The sequence below is a fragment of the Elephantulus edwardii genome, unplaced genomic scaffold, assembly GCF_000299155.1.
Source record: "Elephantulus edwardii isolate Elephantulus edwardi_28Jun2011 unplaced genomic scaffold, EleEdw1.0 scaffold00237, whole genome shotgun sequence".
Classification (NCBI taxonomy): Eukaryota; Metazoa; Chordata; class Mammalia; order Macroscelidea; family Macroscelididae; genus Elephantulus; species Elephantulus edwardii.
Genome location: NW_006399987.1, coordinates 3,617,959 through 3,629,362, shown reverse-complemented (window position 1 = coordinate 3,629,362; position 11,404 = coordinate 3,617,959). Strand labels below are relative to the sequence as shown.

General features: G+C 51.9%; 1 protein-coding gene across 1 annotated transcript in view; it reads left to right on the top strand.

Annotated features, from left to right (window-relative positions):
* Positions 1-11,052, top strand: part of RGL3 (ral guanine nucleotide dissociation stimulator-like 3) — a 22,520-nt gene extending 11,468 nt beyond the window's left edge. The window contains exons 8-20 of the mRNA XM_006898855.1: positions 21-236; positions 1,097-1,200; positions 1,313-1,397; positions 6,535-6,591; positions 6,689-6,775; positions 6,890-6,922; positions 7,005-7,126; positions 7,621-7,716; positions 7,811-7,879; positions 7,966-8,070; positions 9,602-9,743; positions 9,838-9,952; positions 10,940-11,052. Of these exons, the coding sequence (XP_006898917.1) occupies positions 21-236; positions 1,097-1,200; positions 1,313-1,397; positions 6,535-6,591; positions 6,689-6,775; positions 6,890-6,922; positions 7,005-7,126; positions 7,621-7,716; positions 7,811-7,879; positions 7,966-8,070; positions 9,602-9,743; positions 9,838-9,952; positions 10,940-11,052 (1,344 nt within the window). The remainder of the gene's footprint in view (positions 1-20; positions 237-1,096; positions 1,201-1,312; positions 1,398-6,534; positions 6,592-6,688; positions 6,776-6,889; positions 6,923-7,004; positions 7,127-7,620; positions 7,717-7,810; positions 7,880-7,965; positions 8,071-9,601; positions 9,744-9,837; positions 9,953-10,939) is intronic.
* The last annotated feature ends 352 nt before the right edge of the window (positions 11,053-11,404 follow it).

The window sequence follows — 11,404 nt, the reverse complement described above, 5'->3', positions numbered from 1 at the left end:
GCCCTCCCCACCCTGCCCAGGACCTCTTCTCGCGCGTGCGCTCCTGTGAGTGCTTGGGCTCCGTGTGGTCGCAGCGGGACCGGCCAGGGGCCGCGGGCATCTCCCCGACCGTGCGCGCCACCGTGGCTCAGTTCAACACGGTGACGGGCTGCGTGCTGGGCTCGGTGCTCGCGGCGCCCGGCCTGGCCGCCCCGCAGAGGGCGCAGCGGCTGGAGAAGTGGATCCGCATCGCGCAGGTGGGGTGGGCGGGGCCTAGAGGAGGGGCGTGATGTGGGGGCGGAGTCTGGAGGAGAGGATGTAGTCTGCGGGCGGAGTCTGAAATGAGGGCGTGGTCTACGGGCGGGGCCTGGACGAGAGGGTGTGTCATGTGGGCGGGGCTAAGAGAAGAGGGTGTGTCGCGTGGGCGGGACCGAGAGGAGGGGCGTGGTCAGGGGCGGGACAGGGAGGGGAGGATATGGGCGAGGTTTGTTTCCAGGGCGGGGCCTGTGGGCGGGGTCTGGAGGACATTGCGGTGTGCGTGCGGGGCCTGGAGGAGAGAGTGCGGTTTGTGGGTGGAGTCTGATGGGAGGGCGTGGTGTGTGGAGGGGAAGAGGATGCGATCAGTGGGCGGGGTATGACAGAGGGGCGTGGTCTAAGGGCGGGGCTCCCGATTGGGGCGGTGACTGGGCGGGGCCAGAGCCTCGAGAAGTCAGAACTAAAGCAACCTGCAAGGCCAGGTTCGCAGAGAAAAAGTATAGTGGGGACACGGTCCCCCTCATAGAAAGGAGAGGAAGAAATGGGCGCGCACAGAGGGCTAGGTGAGGGGGAGTAGGATGGAACCCGTGGGAAGGTTGACATCCGGGGCTCAGGGAGAAAGGGTCCACGCCCCAGGGAGGAGGGGTTGTCGTGGGCAAGTCTGGGGTCTGGGCAGAGAGGGCGCTGGAGAGGTCAGAGGTGGAGGTTTTGGGGTGATTTGGGGCTGGAGGGAAGGAGAAGGGGTCTCCCAGGGGAGGATGCTTAATGTTGGCAGTTTTGTCGAATGTGGAACCACAATGTAGAGGTCAGAAGTCGTGGGGTCAAGGCTGGGTCTGACCAGCACCCCCGCGTGGTCCTCCAGCGCTGCCGTGAGCTGCGCAACTTCTCCTCGCTGCGCGCCATCCTGTCCGCCCTGCAGTCCAACCCCATTTACAGGCTCAAGCGCAGCTGGGGCGCCGTGAGCCGGTGAGCAGGGCCGCGAGTGGGGGGACCTCTCCTGGAGTGGGACCTCCTCCCCACCCCCATCCCAGCTTGGGCTGTCTGGTGTCTGACCTCTCTTCTCCCTCCTGTGTCCCAGGGAACCACTGTCGACTTTCAGGAAACTGTCACAGATTTTCTCCGATGAGAACAACCACCTCAGCAGCAGAGAGATTCTTTCTCAGGTAGGGAGGGGTGCGGGCCCCCCGTGCACCCCCCAGGCCCAGGGAGGGGATGTGGCTCCAGGCAGGGCACTCACCTGGTCATTGTCACAGCGCTCAGCGCTTTTGTCTGGGGTCTCACGCGTGACCTTGCTTTTGTCCTTGGGTGCCGCCCGCCTTGTTTACCCATTCAGCACATACAGGAAGTCACAAGAAAGAGATCGCTTCACACCAGAGTCATAGCAAATAACGGAAGGGGGAAAAAATGTTGAGGACTTGAACTCACCAAATCAAATTAAGAAAGGTGTGCCCACAGGTCTGGTTTGCTGTTGGTAAGGCTTAGGTTGTGACCACAACAAATGTCTAGGTTCAGAGAGGTGCTTCCCAGGCCCCACCCTCCGCCTCTACCATGCTCTGCTCTGTGCTGTCAGAGTCTATGACAATGTCTTCCACAGCCCCATCTACTCCAGGGGACTGAGGCCGGAGTCTGGCTTGCTCACTGCTGAGTTCCCAGCGCCCAGAATAGCACCTAGCTGTCAGTGATTTCATCATCCTCAGATCAGTAGTCAAAACCCTTGGTACTCGCAGCCAGGAAATTAGATGTATTGTTCTGGGCAAGTGCACTGTCAAAAAGACCTCTCAGGAAAGCTCAAGAGCAATATTATCAGTTTGAAGACTATTGTGCACCTAATTTAAGCCATGACCTTCTCAATCACCTGCTATGCATTGAAGAGCTGGACAATGAATAAGGATGACAGAAGAAGAATTCATGCATTTGAGTTGTGGTACTGGAGTTGTTGTTGTTAGGTGCCATTAAGTCAAGTACAGCCCATAGTAACTCCATGAACAACAGATCTGAACCCTATCCAGTGCCATCCTCACCCTTCCTGACACATTAGAGCCTGTTGCGGCAGTCACTGTGTCAGTCCACCTGGTTGAGGGTCTTCCTCACCTTTGCTGACCCTTCATCCTTCCAAACATCATGTCCCTCTTCAAGAAATAGCTCCTCCCAGCACCATGCCCCAAAGTACATGAGGTGAAGCCTCATCATCTTTGCCTCCAAAGAGCGCTCTGGCTGCACCCTCTCCAAGACATATTTGTTTATTCTTTTGGCCATCCATAGAATGTTCAGCCCTCTTCTCCAACACCACAGCTCAAAGGCATCTATTTTTCTGTCATCCTTATTCATTGTGTAGCTCTCAGATGCATAGCAAGTGGTCAGAAAGACCATGGCCCGAATAAGACTCAAGTTCTCAAACCAACATCATTACTCCTCAGTAATTTGGAGAGGTTCCTAACTGCACACTTTCCCAGTGCAATACGTCTTTTGATTTCCTGACTGCTGGTACCAAGGGTGTTGATTGTGGATTCAAGTAAGATGAAGTTGTTGACAGTTTCAGTCTTTTCTCCATCTATCAAGCTATTGCCTATTGGTCCAGTAGTAAGAATCTTTGTTTTCTTGACATTGAGATGCAATCCACATTGAAGGCTGTATTCTTTGATCTTCTGCAACAAGTGCTTCAAGTCCTCCTTACTTTCAGCAAACAAGGTTGTGTCATCTTCATAACACAGATTATTGATGAGCCTCGCTCTGATCTGGATGCCACATTCCTCTTCACAGAGTTCAGCTTCTCAAATAACTTGCTCAGCGTACATCATTTGAGAGGCTAGACTTTATGAGGAAGCCTGGTCAGCAACTTGGTCTATGCAAATGATACAACCTTGCTTGCTGAAACTGAGGAGGATCTGAAGCATTTGTGCAGAACTTCAAGGAATGTAGTCTTCAACATGGATTGAAGCTAAACATCAAGAAGACAAAGATTCTCACCACTAGGCCAATTGGCAGCTTCATGATAGATGGAGAGGAGATTGAGATTTTTAACAATTTCAACTTGCTTGGTTCCACTATTAACATTCTTGGCACCAGCAATCAGGAAATTAAAAGACAAATTGCATTGGGAAAATCTGCTGTCAGGGACCTCTCCAGAGTGCTGAGAGAAATGATGTTAATCTAGAGACTAAGGTGCTCATGATCCAGGCAGTTTTCTTTGCAATTACTTGCTATGCGTCAGAGAGCTGGCCAATAACTAAGGATGACAGAATTGATGCCTTTGAGTTGTGGTGCTGGAGAAGAGTACTAAACATATCATGGACAGCCAGGAAAACAAATAGGTATCTTAGAGAGAGTGAAACCAAGTTTCTTTTTTGAGGCAAGGATTTTGAAGCTCCATCTCATATACTTTGGGCATGTGGCCAGAAGGGACCAATCCTTGGAGAAAGACATCATGCTTGGAAGAGTGGAGGAGAGGAAGACACCAGATGAGATGGATTGACATGAAAACTGGGGCAGTAGGATTAGATATGTTGGAGTCAATGAAACTGGCTGAGGAGAGGGCAGGCTTCAGAGCTGTTGTAAATAGGGTCATTATGAGTAGCAGGTGATTTGACGGCACTTAAAAACAACATCATACAGATTGAATAGATATGGAGAAAGAATGCAACCCTGATGCACTCCCTTCTTAGTTTTAAATTGCGTGCTCCTCTGCTCTGTTCACACAACAGCTCCTGGTCTAGGTATAGGTTTTGCATGAACACAGTAAAGTGTTCTGGGATTCCCATTCTTCTCAATGTCAGCCATAAATGATTATGATCCACACAGTCAAATGCCTTTGCATACTCAATAAGGTATAAATAGACATTCTGGTATTCTTTACTTTCAGCTAGGATCCATCTGACCTCAGCAGTGATATCCCTGATGCCACAGTCTCATAAATCCTGCTTGAACTTCTGGAAGTTTCTTATCTATGTATTGTCTAACCATTTTTTAATCTTCGGCAGTATTTTGCTTGCATGTGATATTAATGATATTGTTCGATAGTTTTCACATTCTGTTGGATCATCTTTCCTGGTAATGGGAACAAATATGGATCTTATCTCTTCCAATATGTTGGCCAGACAGCTGGCTTCCAAATTTCCTGGTGAGCTTATCCAGGGCTGCATCTGTTAATTGAAACAAATCAATTGGTATCCCATCAATTCCTAGGGCATTATTTTTTTGGCCGATACCTTAAATGCAGCTTCCACTTCCTCTTTCATTACAATTGGGTCCTGCTCATATGATACTTCCTGAAAATTTTCAGTGTCAGTCAGGTCTCTTTGGAACAGTGATTCTGTGATGCTTTCTAGGTCATTCAATATATTACCCGTAGGATCTTTCACAATATTGACTCAAGGCTTAAATTTGTTTTCCTCAAATCAGTCAAAATGAGAAACAATAATGGCAAACATCATTTAATACTTGGATTGGAAGTCAATCATGGATGACCAAGAGAACAACAAATAGATACATGTTGGACAGTATCCAGCCGGAGTGCTCTTTGGAGGCAATGATGACAAAGCTTTGCTTTTATACTTTGGACATGTGACTAGACGAGGCTGTTTGGAGAGGAACAGCGTGCTTGGAAAGATGGGAGGTCAGCAAAAGAGAGTTAGAGCTCCAATGAGATGGATTGAGATGGTGACTTCAGCAGTGGGCTTGAGGGTTTCAGAGGTGATGAGGATGGCACAGGCCAGGCCAGGGTTCAGGTTGGCTGTTCACAGGGTCCTTGACTTGATGGCACGTAACAACAACGTTTTATTGTTAGGTGCCATCTAGTTTACTCCACCTTTTAGCAATCCTACATAACAGCAGTTTAAAATCCAGCCCCATCCTGCTCTAGCTTCATAATCTCCATCATGGTTAAGCCCATTGTTGCAGTCATTGCTCTAAGCATCTTCTTCTTTGCTGACCTTTGCCGTGTGATGTCCTTTTCCAAGCACTAACCCCTTGTGACAACATGCCCAGAATATGTGAGATGAAGCCTTGCCTCCCAGGAGCATGTGGACTGCCCTTCTGGCTCACACGTGTGTTCGTTTGGCAGTCTGTGGGCTATTCAACACACACGATTCAAAGACATCAACTCTTCCTCTGTCATCCTTAGTCCTTGCTCAACCTTAATGCATATACTGTTGTTGGGTGCCGTCGAGCCGAGTACGGCCCATAGTGACCCTGTGAACAGCAGATCTGAATTCTTTCCTATCCTGTACCAATATGTTGTTGTTGTTGTGTACCATCGAGTCGGAACCCACCCATAACTGACCCTCTGGTGGTTAACCAAACAGGAGGAGATTGCCCCTCCTTCTCCTGCGAAGCAGTCAGTGGATTTGAACATCATGCTTTCAGAATTGCAGCACACCTTCTTGTCACTAAAGCACCAGAGCCCCCTCTTTTTTTCCCCTTCTTTTTCCATGCATATGAAGCAATAGACAATACCATGGTTTGAATCAGGTGCACCTTAGTCTTTAAACTGACATCCTTGCTCTTTAGCAGTTTATAGAGGGCTTTTGTTGTTGTTGTTGTTGTTGCTGTGTACCATCGAATTGGATCCGACTGGCACAGGAGAAGATTGCCTTTCCTTCTCCAGCAGAGCATCTGGTGAATTCGAACTGTACACCTTTGGGATTGCAGCACAGCCTCTTGCCACTAGGTGACCGGAGATCCCTTATGAAGGTCCCTGACAGCACATTTGCCCAACACAGCAAATCTTTTGATTTCATGGCTGCCATTTCTATGGGTGTTGATTATATTGATCCAAGTGAAAGGAAATTATTGATGTCAATATTTTCATTTATCATGATGTTGCCTATTGATTTGTTAGGACTCAATAAACACCTGGTAGTGACTCCAATCATGAGGGCTCCTGTTAGAAGGAGCCCTGCTCTAGGCACATGCCCTGTGCCAGCAGGCTCCACAGGGAGCCAGGTAGACACCGTTCCTGACAGTCGCCCCCCAGATTCTGTAATTACCTGGCAAAGCAAAAGTCTGATGATGGGCTTCAGAGTATCCACAGTGGGCCTGTGCCATCCTGTCCAGGCACCGGCCTCTCTCCTGTCCTGTACCATGAACTCTGCCTCCCATCATTCTCATCATCCACTGCTGCTCTCCTGCTCTCTGCCTCCCTCTGGGCACCTTTCCCATATAGGTCCAGCTCCTTGGCCTTGCCTTTCTAACAGTGTTGTGATTGCTGAAAATAAAATGTGTGTGGCTGGTGGGGCTCGAGACTGTGACCCGAGGTAGGGGTCAAATGAGACCCACGTTCTCTCAGTACTTCTTCTCCTCCAGGAGGAGGCCATCGAGGGACCCCAAGAAGAGGATACTCCTCCAGGAAGCCAGTCTTCAGTGAGTGATGTGATTTAGGGTGAAGGACAGGGAGGAATGTGGGGGCTGAGGGATGGGTCGTTGACGACAGAGAGTGACTGGAGCTCTGGGGCTGCAGAAGCTGCCCCCGGGTCCTGTCCCCTACCTGGGCACCTTCCTCACGGACCTGGTGATGCTGGACACAGCCCTGCCGGACATGCTGGAGGTCTGACCCCTGACCCCAGTCCTGTTTCCTGCTGATAGCCCACTCCTGCCCTTGACCACTGCTCCCTTGACCCTCAGACTCACTAGTTTAGACTTTGCCTTGTTTACTGTCCAGGGGGGTCTCATCAACTTTGAGAAGAGGAGAAAGGTGAGTGGGTGCTGGGGGGAAATGTGTGGGGTGCCCCAGGCGGAGGTGGTGCGGGGTGGGGTCTCAGCGGCTATCCTCTCAGGAGTGGGAGATCCTGGGCCGCATCCAGCAGCTGCAAAGACGCTGTCGGACCTACTGCCTGAGCCCCTGCCTGCCCTTCGTGGCCGCCCTGCGTGCCCAGCGCCAGCTCAGCGAGGAGCAGAGGTGAGGCCTTGGCCCGGCCTGGCCCCAAACTTGAACCCTGTCAGACTTTCTGACCTTGACTTTGACATTCATCTGGCCATTCAACTCGACTATCCCATCTGTTCTCTGACTCAGCTTCTGACTCTGTTAACTCATAGCTCCCACTCATGACCACCCCCCCAAGTCCAACCCTCTGGTCTCAGGTACCAAAGCACTGACTGACTGACTGGCATTTATTTGCCTTTCTCGTTCAACTATCCCAGCTGTTTCCCCAGGACTGGAATCATGAGTCTGACCCCAGTCTGACCTTTGACCCAACTTGACTCGCCATTTGAGTGTTCATTTTAATAACGAAGTCATTCCGCCCCATCCCTGGTCTAATAAGACCCTGGTGCCATAATTGATCCCCATTTGACACCTTAACTCTGACATTTGATGCCCCTCACCCCAAACGCGACTCCTGGACTGAACTATCTCTTCACCCCCCACACCGGCCTCACCCCTTGACCCCTCAGTTACCGCATTTCTCGAGTCATCGAGCCGCCAGCTGCCTCCTGCCCCAGCTCCCCACGCATCCGGCGCCACCTCAGCCTCACCAAGCGTCTCAGTGCGTGAGTCTCGGGTTGTCGGGGGGGTGACGTGGGCAGAGGTGTGCCAGGGCTGCGCCTGGGCTGAGCGTCACCCACGTCGTCCGCCCCTCCTCAGGAAGCTGTCCCGAGAGAAAAGCTCATCCCCTGGTGGGAGCCCCGGGGACCCGCCCTCCCCCACCTCCAGGTGAGGACTTGATAGGTGGGAGGGACTGGAGCCAGCGGGGCTGGGAATGGGGCAGCCTCCCCACCTCAGGCTCTGTTCTGTCCCAGTCTGTCCCCAGGCTCCCCCCCATCCAGCCCCAGAACCAAGGACCCTCCTGGCAGTCCCCCAGCCTCTCCAGGGATCCGAGGCCCTAGCACCAAGGTACCAACTATGTGTCCGCGCATGTGCGGCCTGGACTGCAGGCACCTAGGGTTGTGTTTGTGTATGGCTGGCTAAGCCCCCTGGGCTCCGGGGGTGTACCCTGAGGACCATGTGCTTCTCATTGCCTATTTGAGGCATTGTCACACCAGTCTGAGGCACAGCTGGAGATCCAAGCATCTGCTGCCCACCCACAGGGCACTTTGGGGTACAACTCCATACTTTTGCAAGGATGCATGTGTCCCCATGAATGTATGCACATAAACAGAAAACGTGGCACGCCTGTTTGTGGATCCAGGTGAGAGGCTGTTTGCTATACAGTGATTTATGTGTGGATAGCCACCGTGAGTGCGTGTATGTGTGCATGCAGGTGTGAACATGCACGCTGCTTCCTGTCTACACAGGACTGAATCTTCTTTTTTTTTAAACTAACTAACTTCCTTCCTAACTTCCTTCCTTCCTTCCTTCCTTCCTTCCTTCCTTCCTTCCTTCCTTCCTTCCTGCCTTCCTGCCTTCCTGCCTTCCTGCCTTCCTGCCTTCCTTCCTTCTCTCCTCCTCTCTATTTTTTTTTTTGCTTGTGTACCATCAAATCAGATCTGACTGGTACTGGAGGAGATTGTCCCTCCTTCTCCAGCAGAGCATCTGGTGGATTCACACCTTGAGCCTCTGGGATTGAAGTGTAGCTTCTTGCCACTAGGCCACCAGAGCTCCTTTTTTTTTAAAATTTTTTTTTTCAGAGCTCCCTTTTTTTTTATTATTTTGTGTGCGTGTACCGTCAAATCAGATCTGACTGGTACAGGAGGATATTGCGCCTCCTTCTCCGGCAGAGCATCTGGTGGATTCGAACCGTGTTCCTCTGGGATTGCAGTGCAGCTTCTTGCCACTAGGCCACCAGAGCTCCCCTTAGAGCTCCCTTTTTTAAAAACTTTATTTTAATGAAAGTTTACAGAGACTTTGGATTTCCATTCATTCACGGATGCACTTTTCTCCCTGCCCCTCCTCCCCCCCTCAATTCACTTTTCTTTTTGAAAAGTAAAAGAAAAAATTCTTTCATTCTTCTTCAATCCCTACCCCCAGGTCCACTCCACTGTGCAGCCTTCATTCTGGACTCCTGTCATGACAGTAATCGTTAATCACATATCCCTTTTAAACAGTCCTCTCCCTCATCTGTTTCAATGCAGTATTCATAATTTATACCATCTTTCTCAGTCTCTCCCAACCCCTATGTCAGTCCTCTTTATAACAGTGGCACGATGCCATACAAGGATTTCTTGTGTGTGAGCTCGGGCTTGTGTGTCTAGCAGGTATGGAAGATGTGTTGTGTATCAGAGAATAGATGTCTGTAGTGTGTGCACACGTGTGTGTTCTGATTATGTCTCTGACTTTGTGTGTGTAGGGGGTGTTGTGGTCTGTGTGCATTTGTGTGCACATGGTATTAGAAGGTGTATCGGGTGAATATTGTTGAGTGTATCAGTACTGAGGGGGCCACATGCCATCCCACTCCTCAGCCTTCATCCCCTCTCCACCACTGCCACAGCCCCTGAGCCCAGACCTCCCAGGCCCCTGGGTTCCAGCCTTACCTCTGAGCAGCCCTCACATCCCCCTTGCGGGTCAGCAGGGTTCCGAGGCCCGTGTCGTCCGCGTCAGCATCGACAATGACCATGGGAACCTGTATCGCAGCATCTTGGTGAGGCGCTGGGTCAGCCTGGGCTGGGAGCCTACGGGGTGACCCTGCTTCGGGTCTGGTCCTCATACCTCACATCCTGTCCCTGTCTCCCCAGCTCACCAGTCAGGACAAGGCCCCCACTGTGGTACAGCGAGCCTTGGAGAAGCACAACGTGGTCCAGCCCTGGGCCCGCGACTACCAGCTCTTCCAGGTCCTTCCTGGGGACAAGGGTGAGTAGGGATGACTTGGAGCCAGGCTTGGGAATGGCCAGGAGGGCAGCAGATACCAGGGTCCAGGATGGGGTTCAGAGTGTTCCAGGCTCACTGGGCCACAAGAGGGGTTCAGGCTCAGAACAGGGGTCAGCAGATCGCCTGTGGGCTCAGCAGCAGGATGGGGTAGAAGGCGGTCAAGTGGGTATTACAGGATGTGTGATCCTGGTGCTGCCCAGGCTCAGTGGGAAACCAAACCCACTATCTCCAGGACAGTAGACGTGCCCCCCAGGGGCTCCCAGGCCAGGATCTAGCAGGACGCAGACTCTCATGTCTTTCTCCCACATAGCAGCTGGTGGGTTCGCCTGCCTTATGAACCGCAGCTGAATGCTTAACCCCTGTGTCAGCAAGGGTCCTAGCGTCAGGGCCACCTAACACTGCCTTCTGTAAAGATACTATCAGGACATGAGGTGGTCCAGGGTTGAAGTGGGGCTGTAGAAGGGGGTCTGGCTTAAACTGTAGGGTCATGAGGTAGTCGAGGCTCAGCCTGCTGGGGCAGGGGACTGAAGGGAGCCTGGGTTTACAGCTGTGAGGAACTGAGCTCACATAGACTTGACATGGGGACTCGGAAGTGATCTGGACTTGGGATGGGAGAGGACCACCTCATTTAGAAACTCAAGAGAGGGGTCTGTTGGTGTGGAGCGAAGAGAGCTGGTCCAGTCTTTGAGCAGGAGAGGCTAGAGGCTGCCTGTCCATGCTGAAAGGCATAGTGTGAAAATGGCTGGATATTGAGAAGGTTCTATGAGGCTTTTCAGATGTTAAGTGAGGGTTTGGGGTGAGGAGGACTTGATCAGGCCGATGGGGAGAGGCCCGTGAGGTTGGCTCAGTGCTGGCTGGAGGGACTCAGTCGTTCAAGCCCCAGATGGATGGCAGGAGGTTACCCAGGTCCTTTGTGGGGGAGGCATGAGGCTGGGAAGGCCTTTCACTGTCATCTCCACCCCTGGCCAGAGCTCCTGATTCCTGACAATGCCAACGTCTTCTATGCAATGAGGCCGGCTGCCCCTGGAGACTTCGTGCTGCGGAGGAAGAGGGAAGCTCGGCCCCCAACTTCTCTTTCCTGACTTGGGGTGATTCATCCCCCACTTCCAGGACACAGACTCTGAGTAGCTTAGGGCCTGACATGTCACTCTTGTGACAAAGGGCTCCTCTTGCCAAAAGCCTTCTTCCGCCGTAGAAACCTTTGTGCCTGTCGCCTGGGACTGATTACCTTCCTCCACCCTCAATGCCCGCCAGCCTTGGCCCATTGGACCCCACACCATGGACCTTCTTGATTCTGGGTTCAGCTTCCAAGGGCAGTAGCCCTCATCATGACGGGTGGAGAACAACACTCCATAAAGATAGACGGGACTGGACACGGGGGCAAATCTTGTAACTGTTGGTGATGCATCTGAACCAATGGAGGCTGATAAAAAT